Consider the following 21,926-nt stretch of genomic DNA (forward strand, 5'->3'; position numbering starts at 1 on the left):
CCAATTCCCCGTTTGTGCACCTCCTTTCCTTTCTATATATTTAAAGTAATAACATAAAAAAAAAAAATAGCTGCTCGTGATTTCATACGTCTTGATGAACGTGTCGTATGTAAAATGTCGATAAATATATAAATATATATCATCATTATGTAAATAGCGGCAACGATTTGCGCATTATTGTTGATAAATATCTAAATTATTACATATACATGCGGAAAATCTTCCGTCATCTGTTTTTAGCTCATCAAATACTTTAAGTTTGTGTGATTTTTATTATTATTATTTTTCTTTTTTAATAAATTTAAATTGTTGTAACATTTTTTATATTAAATTAATTGTATCATTAATAAATTGTTAATAGTAGTTAATAATAATTTTATAAACATAATAACGATAATTATCTAGAGTAATAAAAAAAAAGAAAAACGAAATGACGCTCTGACGAATATATACAAAAAAAAACAAAAAAAAAAAAAAAAACCTGCTATACAACTAATCTTTCAAAGGTTCTGGTAAATAATACCAATAATAATATTAATAATAACAATTATTACTATTATTGTTATTATCATTTCTGAAATATAGATGATTTTTTTTTACTAAACACAAAGACCTCTCGCGACTGCTGACGATTTAGTAATTAAATATAATTCGAGAGAGTCCAAAAGTTTCAAGTTTGCCACAAATTCTTTATTACGATTATTATTATTATTATAAATACATGCGTCATGCCTCAAACGTCTACGATAAAATGGTCGTTGTTTTTTTAATTGGAAAAAAAAAATTACAACAATAACTACATGTATATAATAATAATAATAATAATAATTGTAATCGAATGCGGAAATTTAAATTGATCTATTTATCATTATGAGTGGGAAAGAAGTGACTTAATATTAATTAGCATATAGTGATATTAAAATATTAATTTTTAAAATTGTATTTCACTTGTACAAAGTAGCACGTAGCGATAAAAAAAAAAAAAAAAAAAAAAAAAAAAAAAATATTTATTATTAATATTATTATATTACAATGTCAACAATGCAATAGAAATTTTTTTTCATTCTCGCTTTAATATAAACAAATAAAAAAAAAAATTTTTGACAAATCTTCTGCATACTAAACAAAGAAGATTAAAATAAGTAATTACATAATATGGCAATTGTAAGTACATTTTTATTTAAAGTAATTTTTTTGCTATTTGAAATTTATTGTTTAAAAATTCCCGCATCTTAACACCAATTTTTTATAATAAATTGCGGTAAAATGCTATAAATATTTAAAAATTGATTTTATTTTAGTAATAAAAGGCAAAAAGATTGCTTTTAAGTAAATGTGAATCGAATGAACATGCAATAGATCTTAACAATGAATGATTTCTACATCTTTAGATAATAATAATAAATATTATAATAAAAAATAAACCGTGATATCACTCGGAATGGAATTTAATTAATTGTGTTGGACTGTAAATATTTATTAAGATAATTAAGATTAATGGCATCCATTAGATTTTAGTTTCGGTATAAACACCAAACTCGTGGTATAAATAACTTGTTTTATGTGTGTGATTTACTTGAAAAAACAATGAGGAAAATGATAAAATTAATATTAACTATAATAATAATATAATGAGGATAATGGTCTCATGAATATAATAATAAAAAATAAATGATTATCAAAAGTTTTCCTTGACTAAAAAATAATAACAATCGGCGCTCGTATACATGAGTGGTGATATCGAAACTGGATGACTGATTATATGATTATATGACATTTTTGTAGTTTCAAATTAATAATATTAATAACTAGGTAGTCTAATTAAAAATAATAATTATTAAATTACAATAAATTTTCACATTAATGAATGAAATTTTTTTGTAAATACATTTGCTGTAACAAAAATCATATTAAAATAATAATAATAATAATAATTACGACAATTACAAGTAAAATTATAGATAAGCGTATTCGCAATTTGATAGAAAATAAAAAATAAATAAAATGCGTCATTGGCGGTCTCTCTAGTTATTATTAAACTTTACAATTTAGTCAATTATTATATGAAAACAAAAAAAAAAATAAAATAAAATAAAATGATTTATGATGAGAAAGAAAAAAATATGAGGTGAAAAATGCGATAGATTTTTATTCAATTATAATTATTTTTTTTTTTAATCAATTGACTTTTTATGAATGAATCGATGATGTGTTTTATTTTTTTTTTTTTTTTTATGTATATTTATTTATAATTTCAAAAATTTGACACACAAGTGCAAATAAATTTATAATTAATAATTGCTAAATAATATTAATAATAATAAATAAAATGAAAGATAAAAAGAAGATTTTTTAAATAAAAAATCAATCAATAAAATTTTCAACCGATGCCTGATGATGGATACGGATTATCAATTAATTAATTAGTTAATTAATAATCCTGTGCCATTAATATTTTATTATTATTTTCATTAACAATACAATTGATATTATTTGATACACAAAAATGATATTTATCATACTTAATCATTTGTCATGTTTAATACACATGTGTACGCTCGATAATATTGTGCGTACACCTATATACATACATATATAATAAAAAATTTTAACACGTCAAGAGATGAAAAATTTTAAACCAACATGAACAAAAAAATCATCAAGTAAGAGGTAATCTAATAAATAAATAAATAATAATAATAATAATGAACGATTGAGATTACGACGTGTACTCGTTGTGTAATATTGAAAATGAATGTACTTGATTGTTTTACGAAAAAGCTTTTTCACTAATAAAATTAGTTAAACATTGAATAATTTATTTTATTCGTCTAATTGTCTAATTATCAGCTGATATTATTTATATTTATATTAAAATTATTTTAATGATATAAATAAATGAATTTATAAAAGTACAATAATTACTTGGTGTTATCGTTATTGTCGGAAGTATTTAAATTATAGATTATATTTACAATTAATAATCATTATTACTTTATAAATTAATAATTACAAAATCAATTAGCTTGTTAATTCAAAAACAATAATATTATTATTTATTTATTTCAATGAAATTAGTTATTTAATTGATTAAGTAATTCACATTTCTGAATGACAGTAAACAATTTGTGCATACGTCATTGACCTTTACACTCAACTATTTAATTAGTTGATCGTATTCTCTCTCACAAAGTACTTTGTATTGCAAATAATCAAATTATGTTAATATTTATTTTCACCAGACGATTGTTTAAAATGACAATTAAATTTTCTTTTTTTACTTTCTTGCCCTCACTCTACGTATAATTAAAAAAAAAAAAAAACAATCATTATTTATCTATAAGTTATTTTAAATAATATTAGATAAGTAGATATTTTAATTAACTCTGGTATCTATAATATATATAATAATAATAATCTTTCCATCTTTACTTGAGTTTGCTAAATGTTTAAAGTCAATTGACCCGTTAATTTATCGTGAAAAGAAATTATTTATATATTATACAATGATTTAAAATACTTATTATCAGAATCACATGGCGAACAACTCAGATCCCACGTGAACATCATCATCTTATTACACCATTTTGTTTTTTTCTTTTTTTTATATAAACTATTTAAAAATTTTCCCTATAATACTTTTAATAATATAATAATAATTCATAATAATCCATCATCATTGTCAGAATAAAGTTTTTGTTATTATTGGAAAAATACTATATAATAATAATCTTATACATGACTGAATAATAAAAAGTTATTATTCTCATTAACAAGTTTGAAGGAAAAATTTTAACAACGTGGGAAAATACGTAAAATAAGTAGTTACGTCGTGAATAATTTTAATTTTTAATTTTTCTAGAGGTTTCTATAGTACACCTAATGATCAATGAAGATTAAATGTTTGATTTGTTGTGTATGCATGTTATTAGTACATGCGATTAATAATCATTATCAGCTGTCGAAGCTTAACCATCACGTGTATTTTAACGTCTTTAACGAATAAAAAAAAAATATATCTCGGTAATGTGAGATAATATTTTTCGAATAATTAATTAATTTTTTTTTATATGTTTTATGTAAGAATAAAAATCATTAAAAATGTCAATTTTAAATTTATTTACAATGTTAATGACATATCTTAATAAAAATTTCCATTTAATAAAATCAGTAATTAAAACTTCCGTACAATGTCCGATGTCCAGTCGATATATATGACAATGTAATTTAATATTTTTCTTTATCGACAAACAAAAAATAAAAGAAAAGTTAGATAAAAATATGGTGATCCAACAACAAATAAAATCTATTACAATTACAATGGTTTTATTTATTGATCAATCGATCATGCATATAAAAAGCATTGTTTTTATTTTATATTTTATTAATTGAATTTCGTTAAATTAACTCGATCAACTTTCAAGGTTTAACGTACGTCGTTGGAATTCATTGAAATTTAGTAAAGAAAAACATATACATATATTTATTTCCGGTCGCATGCTTTACGTCATACCGTACTTACGACAAGTAATTGGTTGCATTACTATTCACAGTTCAAGTTTAAATCTTAAACTCAAGCCTTTAAAATCTTCCACAAAATTACTGAACAATCTTTTTGCCTCTCTTTATTGTCTTTGTTACAAGTCATGTTATGAGTATTTATAACATTTGCATGTAGACAAAAAATATTCTCTCGAATATTCAAATTTTTTTTCTTCATTATTTGATTAAACTATAGGTATTTATTATTTGGTTAAATTTAATATTAATAATATAAGAAATTGCGTAATTAAAGATTTAACATTCGAGTTAAAAATTATGATAAATAATAATATTATCAATTAGTTTAAATTCAATCATTTGAAAGATTTTAAATAATAATAATACAGTCGACGCTCTCTGTATTTGACCACATTCTTCCTCTGTATTTGACGATTTTACGCAGCTCTTATGGACAAGGACGAGTCAAATACAGAGAATGGTCCTGTACGGGCGAGTCAAATACAAAGAGCGTTGACTCTAATAATAATAATAATAGTAATTGATTATAAAAACTATACGAAAAACGTCATAGTAATAGAGACATACCCTGTTGAAAAGCTCCAATAAGATCCCATCAAAAGCGACAAGACCCATAAATTTTATTGGTTTCTAAGTGGCTTTTGTCGCTTTTGATGGGATCCTATTGGAAATTTTAAACAGGGATAGCGTTTTTACTAGAACGTACGACATAATAAAGGCTACGTCATGAACAGCAGGTAACAGGTGACAAGTATCAGCTGATAATATTAGTTTTTATATTATATTTTTAGTTATTATGCCGAGTACACTTGTACTGAAGCAATAATTGTAAATATATACTAACTAAAAAATCAAAATGTGCGCCGAAATAACGCTCGCTAAAAAACAAAAAAAAAAAAAAAAAAAAAAACAATACAACAAGTAATGCAAGTAATAAGTTTAAAGTCGCTGTAATCTCAATTGACGTAGTAAGTATGTATGTACCTCTGAAAATATATTGAGGTTCAATTAGACGATTATACGACTACAGGTAGGAGAATAGTTTAATACTGACAACTACAACAACGATAATTAAACGATGCGTATTCTGTATTGTACAGTATACGTTTGTACGTTACTACGCTACATAGAAAATACAAAAATTGAATACAATCGCATGCGCGCGGATCTCGCGTGTTTATTTTAAACCAATCACAACTCTCCATTGTGGTACGATTTTGTATTAATATAAGTGTACCTAAAGTGGGGGGAAGTGATGTGTATACACATACATACACACAATATACTCATAATACACGTGTATATTATTTTTAACCATTGACAAACGTACAATAGTTGCGCACACGCGCTTAAAGTATGTAATGTAAAAAAAAAAAAAAAAAAAAAAAATACACCACATCTGACTTTAACGCCATCTTCATTATTAACCGGGTAATTTAAAAGTCTTGTTAAAAAAATAAATAATTAATCAGTAAAAAGTAATTACATGAAAGTGTACAAAGATCAATTGATAACAATAAGAATCGTGGGTAGGTGGATTAATTTTTTTTTTAAAACGTCAACATATAGAAGCAAAAGGAAATTATTTAAAAGTCGATAAGCATAAGCCCCCACTCGTTTAAGGGTATCCATTGATTTTTTTTTTCTCTCGGTTTATAAAAGCATCCGCAGTGGCGCTCCATATGCCTGTCGGTTTAAAACACTAGTTCTGTATTCTTGTTGTTGTATGTCGCAGGTTTTTTTTTTAATTTCTCTTATAATAATAATAATTATTATTATTATTAATTTAAAATAAAATTTCTGTCAACGTCAACGGATACTGTATTTTTAAATATAATTATATTCAACAACTGATATTTTTGTTGATACTGGTAATGTGGAAGAACCGACACGAGTATACGTAAAAGTAAACTGTTAATTAATAATAATATTTAAAATTTTTCGTATCTACCTATAGCAGTACATACAGTGTAGAGTATAGTATAGTAGTTATTGGGTTGTATTGGATCAAGAGTGGAGCAAGTAACACACACACACATACACTCTGACAGAGTCCGACACCCATGTCATTTGTTTGAGAAAATATACATATACATATTATACATATAATTTCGAATCGAAGTAATCGTGTCAGAGGCAAAGCCAACCAAAGCCAGAGTTGGTCACTTCGTCTTGAGCCTTGTACGTGAGAGTTTGGTTTTCTTGTGCTCACTTTAATCTACCATTTTAATTATTATTAATATCAGTTTAACAAAATATTATTATAATTATATTTATATATATAATTTGAATTAAACAAAGTTTTTAAACACGACAGTATTCGTTGATAAAATAAAATCTTTTTGGATAGCCCAGTGAATTTCCACATCTGGTTTTATTAATCGAATAAGTGTCGTTATTAATCCAAAATTGTCTTTATTATTGAATTAATAATTTTTAAAACAATAATATTAATTAATAATAATAATAACAACAACAACAACAACATCATTACGTTTTATATATTTCAATAAATAATAGTGTGATGATTAACTACAGTAGTGACTTGTCAACGAGTGTGGAAAATAACAGGTTAGTTTCATAATTTCAATTTTATTTAATCACATCAATAAATTTATTTCATTTACCTATTTAGTTTTAAAAATATTCTACTCCAATTTCGTTTCTATTATTTTATTATAACAATAGTGATGATAATAACAAAATTTGTGTAATTAAATTTATTCATCAGAATTAAATTATTGATTTTTGGTATAAAGATTTTATTTTCACCGGCTTGGCGATTTATTGAGACAGTATATATCTATAACCCAAGCTCATATTTATTTTTTTTTTCTCACGATTTATGAGATATACTTTTAAATTCATTTTAAGTATCATAGTGTATCCCTAAAACTATTATATTATATATAATATATATAGTATATTATATACGTAGCTTGAATGTTGTTGATTGAGACCTTAAAAGCTTATATTAGTGGTGGGCGTCATTTGGAAAAAATTTATAAAACGGCTTTTTCATGACCCACAGAGTAATTATTCAAATGTTTGTTGGGATAAAGTTAGATTGAGAATTATTTAGAAAAAATGCTAGCTTTTATGTTACACAAGAATTCCGTTTGGAAAAGCATTGCAGTAGTGTATCTTACCTGGAATGTTGTTTTTACCTGAACTAATCTAATACACACTTAAAATTTTTTTTCTTTTACTTTTACCAAAATTAACAAAATATTTAAATTAAAATAAAAAGACTCGATAGCAAAATAATTATTTAAAAGCTTTTTTTTTAAATTTAATCAATTTCTGAAAAAAAATGACCAAGTTCAATAATTTATCAACAAATTGTTGGAGTAATTGATGAGTAATTCCGTGATTGATAATTTAACTCGATGAGTTATTACTACTGGTATTTTTATTTTTATTATAATCATTATCATTACCGATACTCGACATTATAAAATGCTGTCTTAAAAATTTATTTATAATTTAAGATTTAAGAACGTGATTTAGATAGAAAAAAAAAGTTTATTGGCGTTGCCCACGTGGAACCGTAATTTGATATTGAATTCATCTTAACCTCATTTTTCTCACCTTGAATTTTGCAGATGAATTTTAAATCCAATCACAAACTTACAAAATCCTATTTAAATATTTAAATTAACGATTATAATTTTTTTTTTATAAGTAATAAGTTCTTACAGTGAAAATGCCATCACTGAACTTTATTCATTTTATAAAAATAATAATAATAATCAACATAATAACTAATTTATGGAGTTGTAAATTATTAGTTTTGAATTTTATGATTTTAAATATTTTATAATAGTATATATTAGTTATGGAATAAAAGTAGACAATAAATAGTAGAGAGTCTGGGGCTCAGGTAAAAATTGAAAATTTTAAACATTTATTATTATTTTGGATCCTTAAATCATTACTTAGTCGATATTTTCTTGTAGTATCATCGAAAGGTTCAAAAGTATAATAATATAATAAAAAAATATTATATATCGGCATGGGCCCTGTCCCACTTAACGGTTTATGATATGTAACAGCAGCAGCAGCAGCAGCAGCAGCAGCACATAGAAAGACTAAGTCGGCCAATACACCTATATAGTTAGTATGGATATTATTTAGCACATTATTGTTTACATTTATTCAATAATACGATCCCAAATATTTAGAATTTTTGTTAATTATTAAAAATAAATATAAATAATTTATTTAAATAACAATACTTTGACAATAATTTACGCTGGTATTTATTTATATTTTTTAAATAAAATTATTAAAATACTTTCTCCGAGAAAAACTTGGTCATTCAACGAATGGGAAACTCTTTAATGAATAAAGGGGAAGCTATAGGCTATCATTATAATTGAAATTATTTTTTTATTTTTTTATCGTAATTACAGTGTGATATAATAGTTTAAGGGTGATATGATATTTAAATAGCAAGAGGAAGGGATTTAATAAATACCGAGTATATACAAGGTTGTTGTATGTCAGATAGTGGTTGTTAACAACCCGGTAGTAAATTTAAATTTCTGCTGCAATCATCTTAGTTGCTAGATTTTTTTTTTTTATTTTATTTTCCGGAAAGATAATTCTCCTTTAAAAAAATATTACGTATTGGTATGTATCTTTAACAGTCATGCGAATTTCCAATGACGCAATACCACAATGGGTATATCTGTAGATAGGTAAATACATACTTAGTATTTGAGACGAAAAAATAATGTTCGGTAATGCTTTTAAATTTCTTGTTTTTTTAAATAATTTAGTCAATTAGTTATCGCACTACAACTATATAAAAAACATCACGCGACTTTCCTTATCGTTTTATATAAAATATTCAAGTCGAACAAAAAATAATTTATATTTTATCTGTTTAGTTATTATATAATGAAAAATAAATAAATAAATAAATATCATTCCGTCGAAAAATGAATGAACCATTTTATATAAACTTAATCTCTTTTATTGTTATTAAAATTGCCATGTATATATATATATATATAAAGGATTATCAATACTTTCAACTCATTTATAAACAATAATTATCTCGTAATATTATTAAATAATTAAATGACATATGTTTATCGAGTAGATTGGAGCTGAGAAAAAAAAATAATATTAAATAATTTAAAATATAACAAATAATTAATAGATGGATAATTTTATCATTTTTAACACGTCACATGGTCAAAATGATCGGAAAAGTATTATCAGCTGTCACGTTGTAATAAACTTGGTAATAAGACCGAATAGGAAAAATAAATAGAGATAAACTAAAAATTTAGTTATTCTTCGATAAAAATCGTAAAATTATGTTATATTATAAAATAAAATTAATGGAATTTTGATGCTAAAATTGTCTTATTTATTTATTTAATTTAATTTCTCAGACTTGCACTGTACTCTTTACTTAGTGCATGTGTACTCTAAACCGCGCGACAATTATACAATTACGTAATACGCTTTTACTTATGTATATGTTTTATTATTTATTCTTTATATGTTTCCGCTAATTTTTAAAATTATTTTTTTCTTTTACTTTAGCAAGTTTGGCAACTTCCAATACAGCAATCATATACTATTATAAATATATATATATATATATATTAAATATTTAAAATAAAATTAAAAAAAAATCTATTTATATTTTTTTTACGACGTAGTTGTATTAAAATTAACATAAATAATTGGCGAGACTTGAAATTAAAAAATATAATTCCATTGATAATATAATAATTAATGAAAATGTGTTGATGTTTATTCACTGCAGCTGTTGGTTATTATGAATATAAATTAATTAATATTATTATTTTATTTTATTTAAAAAAAAAAAAAAATAACTAAGAAATCATGTTTTTAATCTTTGACAGTGTCAACAGGCATTCTATTTAATAATAATTAGTTTTTCTAACGATAACGATAATCTCGATAAATTAGTTAAATATATTTTTAAAGTTTTAGTGATAAAGCTTATTTAGTTATTCTCATTATTATGGTTATTACTTAAATGTACGAAATGCAAAGTTATATTATATTATTTTAGTGCAACAGGTATTTTAATGGGTCAGTTTATGAAAACTTGAATAATAATTATTAAAATATTTATTTCATTATCAAGAATCTTATTATCATTTATTGCGCGAGCGTATAATGTATAATGTAACGACCTTGGAGATAGAATTTATAAGATATACTGTTTAGTTGTATGTCAAACACTTTTACAATATTATATAGTGAAATAGTGAAATATCTTTACCTTTCTCTAATATCTCACCATTAAATTTATTACGAGAGCACATGTTGTGCGTGTATACTCTTGTAAGATCCTTAAAATATTTATATTAATATTAATATCTTTGCTATATATATATTTAAATCTTAATTTGTCTACTCGGAAAAATTTAACATGTTATTAAATACTACTCAATAATTATATGTATATATTTTAACTATTTCTTAAAATGAATTTATCCCCCTGTTGGTCACTCTCAATCGTAAGTAAATAATATCTGATGAAACACCTCCGGTCTTAAGGTAGTTGTTGCGTGATAGGCATTTCAACAGAAAGTCATGAAATTTTTTTTCATCGAAAGATAAATATATTAATAATTCACTACCAAAATTTCAGATCAATTGACCGCACCATTTTTGAGTAATTAATTTTCGAAATTGTGTCTTTTACACGTAGAGGTATAGAGAGATGGTAAAGTTAGTATGAAATCTTACGTACCACTCGAGTGGGCCAAAGATTTCATACTAACTTTACCATCTCTCTATACCTCTACGTGTAAAAGATACAATTTCGAAAATTAATTACTCAAAAATGGTGCGGTCAATTGATCTGAAATTTTGGTAGTGATTTATTAATATATTTATCTTTCAATAAAAAAAATTTCATAATTTTCTGTTGAAATGTCTTTCACGCAACTACTACCTTAATGTAATATTATAATCACATACATATACATACATACAAATTATTTGAAAAAAAAATATATAAATTTTTAAGTTTGACATGAATTAATTGCGTAATGAAAATAAAAATAAACGAAGAAGAAAAAGAAAAAAAAATAATGATTGATTAATTAAAATAATAATTAGAGATGAGTAGGTTTTATTTTAAAGGCGGATACGGTAACAAAATAAAAAGTAAAAGTAGAAAGTGTTTAATCAAAAACCTCTTGGTAACGTTAAATCCCAGTCCATCAGATAGTATGTAATTCGCTGAAATTGCTATTACGCGATACCTGTAACAAATAATAATAATAATAACAATAACAATAACAACAACAACAACAACATATTGACAGAAACTAGAGAACGTCCTTTGATTAAACGGTCGAGCAACTCTCGCGTAACCTTCGCCTCTTGGTGAACGATAACTTAATTACTACTACTAATATATATATATATATTTTTGCTCGTGATATTTATATGTACCACACCATAATAAATCAGCTAAAATGGAACAAGTAATAACAAGTTGACTTACTCCGACTAGACTGTGTTAAATTAACTGATCCCAGTAAATAATTGTAAATATTTTATTATTGGATTTAATTTACTTATATATAAGAATGTTCTAGAAATATTTTATAAACTTTTATTATTGCTATTATTGTAATAATTAGCGAATTTAATGAACCAATGACACCTTTCTAAGACCTTGGGAATTTCCGTAATAGTATTAGAGAATGTGAATTAGCTAATAATTATATGCTATATATTATTTGATTTTGATGAAAGAGATTCGCCGCTTACTCATCCTTGAGGTCCTTGTCCGTTTCAAGGTAGACTAGGTTATTTAGCAAAAATATAATATACAATATATATTTTATCTTTGTAAAATAGTTTTACGACTCTATCTTTTTTATTTTATTTAAAAATTTAAAATTGTTCCGTACTTTTAGGTCACTTACTTTTACATGATTATTTTTTTTTTTTTTTTTTTTATCAAAAAACAAATAAGAGCATCTAAACATTTGTAAACTAAATGATAAAATTAATAATTACGATTCATTTAATCATTTAATAATAAAAGTTTAGATGTTAAGTAAAGTTGATGCAATAATGTATGAGGATGGAATCCCAATGTAATAATGTCTGATGGAGTATTATTGTTGCATAATATTTAGTTATTGAGTTTTTAAAAGTAATAGCACAGCCTAGAAGTAATAAATGTACCTAGTCCGTTTATATTTACAAATAAAAATAAACCTCTATTAAGATACTTTACCATGTGTTGTTAACTTAATTATTATTAAAAAAAAAATATATATATATGTACACAGTCTAAATATTTAAATATAGAATATTGATTATTAGACTTCTGGTTGGATAACAATGGACTGAATCGTTGACCTTAATCGATACATACCAATACTAATTAAATAAAGTCGATACTCTTTTTCCACAATTAACTTGAAAAAAAAAAAAAAAAAAAAAAAAATAACAAAGAAGACGATGATGATGATAATAATAAGTAGATTTAAAAAAGTTAGACTGGATTTATATACATATAATACTTTACTTATTGAATTTACGGTTCATCAGACGGTCGTCGGCATGATAATATGATAATATGATAATATGATAATCTGGTTTCGACCTATTACTATCTCAGTCAAGTGCCGATGACACCAGCAGCACAATACATGATATCATAATTATTAGATTACAGCTGGCTCTATATTCTCAAATGCAAACGCATCTTCTTTATTATTCCCTTTACTTGACTTTTATTTTTAAATAATAACAATGAGTGTATAATAGGGGGGTGGGTAACTCTGGGTAACTATCCCTCGGCAGTCTTTACGTCGCCACACGCATTCGTACCTTGCACATACCCCTTACCTTATCATAAAATAATCAATACATCTATCCGACGATAAAAAATATTTCCTTTATATTATATTGATCTATACTAAACTAAAATTTTCTCTGTAGTCCAGTTAATTATTTTATTTATACTAATAAAATCTATCAGTAGATATTATGTATTATGTAACGTAGCTTGCTATTTTATATTTATCAATTAAAATAACCTTCCAAGGACACTTTCGACGATCTTGAATCAATTTTCACTTGTTGTGACACTTAATAACATCAAAGAATCGAGAAATTGAGGACATATCATCATTATAATATAAATATTAATTCAATCGTTTATAATTATTATTTATTGTGAAATTCATTTTCATTTGACAAAATATTTTTTTTTTTAATAAAAAGTCAAAAAGTGGAAAAAAAAAATTATGTGGGAAAAAGTGAAAGGCGTATCAGAACATTTAGTAGGCTGAATTAATTAAAAAGTAAATCTTTTTATTGTGTCTGTGTGTTTTTAAATTTTATCTTTATCCAGATATCATTATGTTTTTTCTTTACAAATGATTTATTTGTTTAAATTAAAAAAAAAATTATGAATTTAAAAATAAAAAGCGATAAAAATTTTTCATCATAATTTAATAATAATAATTATTAATTTACTTATAAATATTCAAGCAGAGTATGAACTTTAACTCCTTTTAATTGAACATTGTATATAAACATGATGATGACAATTGAAAGTATAATTAATATAAATAACGTAAGAGTAGAGTAATAACTGCGTACCTAACCGGTCAAAGTTCTCACGCTCGCGGAAGAGATCACGTATTTTATTTTATTCAATTCTTTATTCTTAAAAGTACAAACTCGAGGTCATTCCTCCCCTCTTTATGCTTAATAACTTTACTGTCACTCTTGAACTTTAAACTATCATTTATCAACAACTTTTTTTTTTAATTATTGAAATTTAACCGCAATTAATTAACAAACAATGATTTAGATTTAGATTTAGATTTAGATTTAGATTACAGGACATGATAAATTATTTAATTAAAAATTAATTTTTGATTTTTTAATTAATGTTTCGTTGATAAAATTATTTTATATTATATATTAAAAATTTAAATCCATAATAGATTTTTTATATTTTTTTATTTTCAATATGACTAACAATGACAATGATTTTATTCGTAAGAATTATTTAGTCATTGGAAATAAAACCCACGGAAGTATTTTGTTTATCATGATGACATGTTAATGGGTATATGTTATATGTATATTCGAGGTCGTGCTACTTTTTTTCAAAGCTAACCAGGATCTTTCATTTCTTAAAAATTAAACCAACACAAGAGTTTTTATAATAAAAGTATTTTATATATTAATAACTATACACGTCATTGAACATTACACATTAAATATTAGTATATAAGTAAAATTATAAAATAGTTAACAACATAAAGTATTATTTTTTAATCTGTCAAAACGACAATTTAAAAATAATGGGTTTTTCTTATTTATTACTCATCGAAAGCTATGTCACTACTTAACTATAAGCATGAATAAAACGTAAATCACGTGAAATAAAATTTTAAGATCCAACAAACATTTGTACGTTTAAAATAATTTATTTTTGTTAATTGCAGAACGCAAATGCGGAGAATAACCTGGAACGATGAAGCGGAATTCAGTAATGCGAGTATCCTAAATAGCATGGAGAAATTTGTAAAAGCAGTTAATGAAATGGATGAAACAATATTGGTGCCATCGAGATTGCTGGATCTAGCGGTGGGTGATGCTGGAGATACGGTATGTCAAAAGGGAAAAAGCACTATAAAGGACACAATGCCCAATACCGATCTATATCGTCTTTACACTATTGTAAACACGCTTAAAGTTGAGCTGCTGTGGTCACAAAAGTCCAGTATTGAGGCTCAGGACGAAGAGACTGAAGAAGAAGAGACAAATCGTCGACAAATAATTAAATCTGGAGTTACTAATGGAGTTTCTTCACCTTCAGTATCACCACCAACACCATCGACAATTACTGGATCTGAAAAATCTGTTGAAAGTGCTGCTGTTAGATTGGGTCACACCCGTTGTCCAAGTACCACTTCAATGCAGAGTGCATCTTCTGTTATTTCGAGTTTGAGCTCTAGCGATTCCGATTCTGACATGGGAGTTGAAAATGATTCGGGACTGGAGAGTGAAGATCAGCCAGACAGATTGGCTAATCAAGCTGCTGAAAACTTTCGACGTCATTTACGTGGTCTCCATCGCAGTATCAAGCGTATGACCCAAGCTGCTGAATATCTCGCACTTAGATATCAAGCTGATGTTGGTGGGCCCGTTTAATTTTATTTCACCCAAAATTTATTTAAAAATACATTAGATAATAACAACAAAAACAAAATCATCTGTCAATAATACTTATTCGATTTCTTAGTAAATTCTTCTTCCCCTATAATCATTCCTCCTTTAATAAAGTAACAATCATTATTAAATATTCCAACTTTATATAAGCTTATAATTTATTGTATGATAATTATAACAACAATTATTACATGTCAGTAATAGATTAAATAAAATTCATTTTATATTTAGGAGGAGGTTTGTTGTAGTTATTTATTAGTAAATAATTATCTCATGTGCTAATAATTTAAAAAGGATAATATCTGAAGAAATAAAAATAATAAGTTTATTGTCTTAAAAAATATAAAAGATTTTTTTTTTTTTTTTTTTTTTTTTTTTTCTTCGTCAAAGTCGGGTGTATAACAATTACTATTATTATCATTGAATTTTTAAATAATATGCGAGTGAATACGTGGGATATTTTTAATTTTAATTAAATGTTTAACATAATTCCTCATTATATTAATTAATAAATTAACAGAGAGTATTACTATCAAAATTAATCCTGTTGTATATTTTTATTAATTTATTATTTCATTATTTTATTCTAACAAAATTATTATTTTTCAAAAGATTATGATATACATATTTAATTAATCTAATATTATTGTGAATCTCTCGTTAAGCTTGCTCCCTTTTATTATTACTATTATTATGGTCATTTTTTTATTTTTCATTTTGTTAATACAACGGATAATTATTTGGTTTTTTAAAATTATTTATAAAATAAACTAGAACAAATTAAATAGAGTAAAAAATAAAATTAAATGATTAAAAAAAAAAAATAAAAGAACAATACAATCAGTTGATTGAGTTTATTGACAAAATTATAAAAATAATGATAAATGTATCTTTATACTTGACTGATAAATTGTATACTAAGACTTGCTCTTGATAAAATATTTAATAAAAAAAAAAACAAAAAAAAAAAATCGAATAAATAATTATAAAACAAAATAATGACAAATAAAAATTTCATAATGTGGGTGTCAATAATGTATATATAGAGTTGAATTCCCTTATTATTTATTTTTTATTACGCAAATATTATTAATCAAATACGAAAAATATATTTATAGTTGTAAAGCGGATTTCAACAATTAACCCGCTAAATGAAATCCAATAAAATTTAATTTTTAAAAAAATTTATCAAAAAAATAAAAATTTCATTAATTTAATTACTTATAAGATAAATTAATAATAATAATAATTATTATTATTATTATTATTTGATTTGTAACTTACTGCATTTTGTATTTGGCATAAAAAAAAAAATAATAATAATAGAGCTTATAAAATTATATTTTTATTATTTATTTAATTATCCAACAATTCCTTAACATCTCTCACCTTTAAATAATTAAAATTTTATTTCTTCTTCAATGTCAAGAATTTAACTAAAAAAAAGTTAATTGAATGACTTGGTATTTTTGTAAATAATTTTTTTTTTTGTAAAAAATTCTAATAGTCTTAAAATTTTATAAATTTGTCATGGTCATGATTGATACTCGTCTATAATATATATAAATATATATGAGTTTGATTATTAAGAATGCATCAGCATTTTCGCAATATTTGTTCATTCTCGTTGCGACATACTTTTCATTTAAATGAAAAATTCTTTTCAATACTTATCAAATAATCAATAATATTAATATAATTTTTTTTTTTTTTTTTTATTCACTGACGATAAAATCACAGACTTTGGTTGTTATATGCAAGAAAAATATATCAATTATCAAACTGTCAAACTTGTTATAGAAAAATTTATTTAAAATTATTTTAAAAGTTAGATTATTGATATGTTATCATATGAACACAGCTAAACTACAAAAATGTATTCCTAATTAAAGGTGTATACGATATAAACGTATTAATTACGCGTATCATTAAAAGAGTTATATTACAACAAATTTTATTCATATTTACATACATGTGAGAGTTTTATTCACAAAATCATTTAAAAATGGCACAAATTAATTATAAGCCAATGTCTCTACTATTGAATTTATTGTTTAAATTAAAAGAAAAAAAAAAATCTATTTATATATTATTATTAAAAAATTTTCTCAAATTTTCGGTTTATTATAAAAAATTATTATAAGCCATATAAATACATTCGGTAATGTACTGCAAACAGCGGAAGCGCAATGACAAATTAATATAAACTTTAATTTAAACTGTTAATTACGCGCTGCGTTAAATCTGTTTGTAGTATATTTTATTATAATATTCCCTATAATATTTATTTTTAAAAATGCAGTCGTAAGAATGATGAATGTTTTTTTTTTTTTTTTTTAATAAAAAATTATTAGCTAAGATTTGTTGTAGCAACAACATCTCTCAAATTTTCATAGTCTGGATCACGGCTAAAAAATTCAAAAAGTTCACCAAAAGTTGGTCTTTTTTCGGGTAAATACGACCAACAACTGAGAATAACACTGTAAATTTCATCGGGGCAATCATCTGGCTTAGGAAGCCGTTCTCCATCTTCGACCAACTTGATTACCTATTGAAAAAAAAAAAAATTAAAAAAAAAAAAATAATATTTATAAATAGAATTTGAAATAAAAATGTAGTTACATCTACACCACGTTGATCACCATAGGGCTGCTCTCCGTAAGTAAACATTTCCCAAAGTGTAATACCAAAACTCCAGACATCACTGGCATGAGAGAAGGTACCGTAATTATAAGACTCAGGTGCATACCACTTTATTGGCCATTTACCACCTTGAGTTGCTCTGTAATAATCGTTAGAGCCAAAAGTTCTAGATAAACCAAAGTCACTAATCTTAGCTTGGTGCTTTGAAGCCAGAAGAATATTTCTAGCAGCTAAATCCCGGTGTACTAGCCTCAAATCTTCGAGATATTTCATACCACAGGCAATCTGCGATGCCCAAATTTTAAGTTCACAATTTGAACTTATTCGATCTGGAAATTCCAATAAATACGCCAACATTGATCCCAATCTTACTAACTCTTGAACCTTAATTAAATAATCATTATTATTAATAATATTAACGAATCAATAAATAATATAAATAATATAATAATACCATCAACATTGGTGGTCCCTCAGAAAATCCTATTAATTTAACAATACAATGATGATTTAAATTCATCATAAGTCGTGCCTCACGAAGAAATTCTTCTCTGGTAACATTATTATGCGAATCCCGTAACGTTTTTATAGCCACTGATTCAGTCTTGCCAGATGAAGTCTGATATTCTCCTTCGTAAACTTCTCCGAATTCACCTTCACCAAGAACCTGCCGTAGAATTAAATTTTCACCAGGAATAAAATCTTTAAAAAAAAAAAAAAAAAAAAAAAAAATAAAATAAAATAAAATAAAATAAAATATAAAACAAATAAATAAATAAATTAGTTTTAAAAGTATATAATTACCATGAATATAAGAGGCAGTGGAATTAAAGTTTGAATTTAAATTAGTATCTACTGAAGAATGTTGAGGAATATTCTCGGTAGTAGCTGATTTAATGTCCATTTGAAAAGATAAATTTTGAAAGTACGATTCAAGTTGTGATGATGGTGTTGCTGGTGTTGCTGGTGTTGCTGGTGTTACTGGTATTGCGGGCAAACTTCGTGGACCAGAACCCTTTCTTTTTGTCAAAGTATTCTAAAATGTCATAAAATATTTTTTTATTTCAATCAATATCTTAAGGTTTTAATAAAATAATTAAAGGAAATTACTGGATTAAAAATAGAAGGCGGCATTTCGGGAATCGGAGGTCTCGGTTTTGGAGGAATAGGATATACAAGTGGGCCACGTAATCCATCGGGCATACATCTATAATGCTCTACAACGTGCTCCAGTGAATCAAGATACGGGCCATCATCAATAAATAAATATTTACCCTGTAATAATTTAAAATATTTAAATATATTATTTATTTTTATAATTATATAATTTAAAAAAATTTTACCTTTTTTTGTATTTGATAATGAAATACTTGATTGTGGTACATTACCGTAAGGACATAAGTTCCAACAGAACGATCACTAAATCTTACAAGAAATGCTCCATCTTTATTACCATTTTCATAAAGCAAACTCACAGCTTCAGGACGGCTTAATGTCCCATGGTACCAGTCAGATCTTTTTTCTCTTGCTGCTGGTGTATCGTAATTACCTTAATCATTTAATAAAATTTATCAGTAACAAATAATATAATATATATTTTAACAAACTTACATAATAATTCAACACATTTATAATGACCATTGCGTCTGGCAAGATCCGCTGGAGTATCATCAGCAACAGTACGAGGATGTACAGGAACATTCATTGACAACATTGCTAAAATAACTTCAATGTGTCCAGCTTTTGCTGCCTCATGTAACGGTACCATTCCTTAAAAATTTATTCATTTTTAATAATATTTATTTAAATATAATACTTAATTAAAAACTAAGTATCTATATTACCAGTTGATGTGTTTCTCGCTTGAACATTAGCGCCTCCTTGTATAAGTAATCTCACGGTGTTTGGTAAATTACTTTGACAAGCATACTAAATTTTAAATAAACCATTAATTAATTAATTAATTAATTAATTAGTTTAAAAAATTAATAAATAAAACGTACTTGATATTCTTACAATTTTAGCAGCTCATAAATATAATTATTAAATAATAAGTGTTAATGATTGATAAAAATGATTATAATAATAATAATAATATTACTTACATGTAATGGAGTATAACCAGCAGAATCACGACAATTAACACTGGCTTTACTTTCAATTAGCTTTTTCAATATATCATCAATTCCATCTTTAGCTGCCAAATGAACAGCTGTTTGACCTAATTCATTTTTTGCATCCAAACTCCGATATCCACATTTTAATAATTCTGAAACAATAGTGTAGTTTCCTTCACCAGTAGCACGGTGGAGTAAATTAGTTCTCCCGTGTCTACGAGTATCAGGAGGTGGTGGTTCACCTTTGTAACCTTTTGTCAAGCTAACATTTAAACCCGAGCCTTCTTTTTTATTTTTATAATTCTCAATAAGTGTCTCTAATCCATGTAATGGTGGTTCAGTGTCTTCTGTACATAAAAAAAAAAAATAAAAATAAATAAAACATATAATTATAATAAATAAATTATTACCTATACAAAAAAATGCATCCTCTTTGTGTTTACGAATTTGATAGTGATGAACCTGTTGGTTCCAAAGCACTGACAAGACGTAATCGCCAATTGATGTGCTACTTTCTCTTACTAAGAATGTACCATTTTCATTTAACTCTAAAATAATATAAACAAACAGTCATTAATAAAAAAAATAATAATAACAATAGTAAAATGACATTACCATTTTTGAGAAGACCTTCTGCGTCATCGCGAGACAATTTTCCATGGAACCAACACAAATCAGCCTCAGGATTCATTTTCAAAATAAAAATAAATATTATATCAACTCTTGACAATTGTATTAATTATTTTTGTTTAAATAATTATCTGATTACCATGTCTTGACATAATTAATAATAGTTAATACATACATATATACTTATATTAACAACAATTAATACAACAACTGTTGAGAAAACTTATAATAGACAGCTCTACATATCTATATAATATAATAATAATTGAAAACAACAATGGAGGATATAGGACTGATGGTAGTATATACTTGCGCTTACTCACACAGACTCATATGCTGTCACGCATATATACAAATATCATCTTTTGTATAAATCACATAAATCGTGATAACACTTTGAGCGGGAATTTTTAAAATAATTTCTAACAAAAGTTGACAATTTTTTATTTCATTATAAATTATCAATATTTATTAACTTATTTATTTATTTTTTCCGATACTACTGGTAATACTAAGTATTTAATTTTATAATTTTCATAAATAAATACTATTGCGTACAACTAAAGTATAAATTATAAAAATAAATGTATTTTATTATTATAATATTATATATTTATCAATTATCTGAGGATTGATTATTTTTTTTTTTTTTTATTACATAAAAAATATAAAAGCTTAACGGTAAATATTGATATATATACATATTCCATGCAGAAAATACATGTGTAACTTTCTAAATAATGGTGTATTTAAAAATCCATAAACTACAGTGAGTAAATACAGTTAATTTGAATTAGATCG

At 24.8% G+C, this 21,926-nt stretch overlaps 2 protein-coding genes across 4 annotated transcripts; one reads left to right on the plus strand and one right to left on the minus strand.

Annotated features, from left to right (window-relative positions):
- The first annotated feature begins 6,236 nt into the window (after nucleotides 1–6,236).
- On the plus strand, nucleotides 6,237–15,723 carry LOC123272640 (mid1-interacting protein 1). Its single transcript, XM_044739566.1, has 2 exons — nucleotides 6,237–7,092; nucleotides 15,009–15,723. Exons 1-2 carry the CDS (start codon nucleotides 7,046–7,048, stop codon nucleotides 15,715–15,717), a joined length of 756 nt encoding a protein of 251 aa, XP_044595501.1. The 5' UTR covers nucleotides 6,237–7,045; the 3' UTR covers nucleotides 15,718–15,723.
- Nucleotides 15,724–18,034: 2,311 nt separating this feature from the next.
- On the minus strand, nucleotides 18,035–21,283 carry LOC123272641 (tyrosine-protein kinase Shark). Of its 3 annotated transcripts, none has more exons than XM_044739568.1 (12): nucleotides 21,265–21,283; nucleotides 21,111–21,174; nucleotides 20,906–21,043; nucleotides 20,484–20,842; nucleotides 20,223–20,307; nucleotides 19,990–20,148; nucleotides 19,722–19,927; nucleotides 19,489–19,653; nucleotides 19,183–19,414; nucleotides 18,833–19,080; nucleotides 18,358–18,762; nucleotides 18,035–18,283 (listed from the first exon to the last, which is right to left on the minus strand). In XM_044739568.1, the coding sequence occupies exons 1-12, from the start codon at nucleotides 21,265–21,267 to the stop codon at nucleotides 18,086–18,088; spliced, it is 2,262 nt and encodes a 753-aa protein (XP_044595503.1). In that variant the 5' UTR covers nucleotides 21,268–21,283; the 3' UTR covers nucleotides 18,035–18,085. The 3 variants fall into 3 exon arrangements, with proteins under 3 accessions (XP_044595503.1, XP_044595504.1, XP_044595502.1); XM_044739569.1 differs by lacking the exon at nucleotides 21,265–21,283 and having other exon boundaries at nucleotides 20,484–20,647; nucleotides 20,738–20,842; nucleotides 21,111–21,255; XM_044739567.1 differs by having other exon boundaries at nucleotides 21,111–21,270.
- Between the last annotated feature and the right edge of the window lie 643 nt (nucleotides 21,284–21,926).

This window comes from Cotesia glomerata, linkage group LG10, assembly GCF_020080835.1.
Source record: "Cotesia glomerata isolate CgM1 linkage group LG10, MPM_Cglom_v2.3, whole genome shotgun sequence".
Classification (NCBI taxonomy): domain Eukaryota; kingdom Metazoa; phylum Arthropoda; class Insecta; order Hymenoptera; family Braconidae; genus Cotesia; species Cotesia glomerata.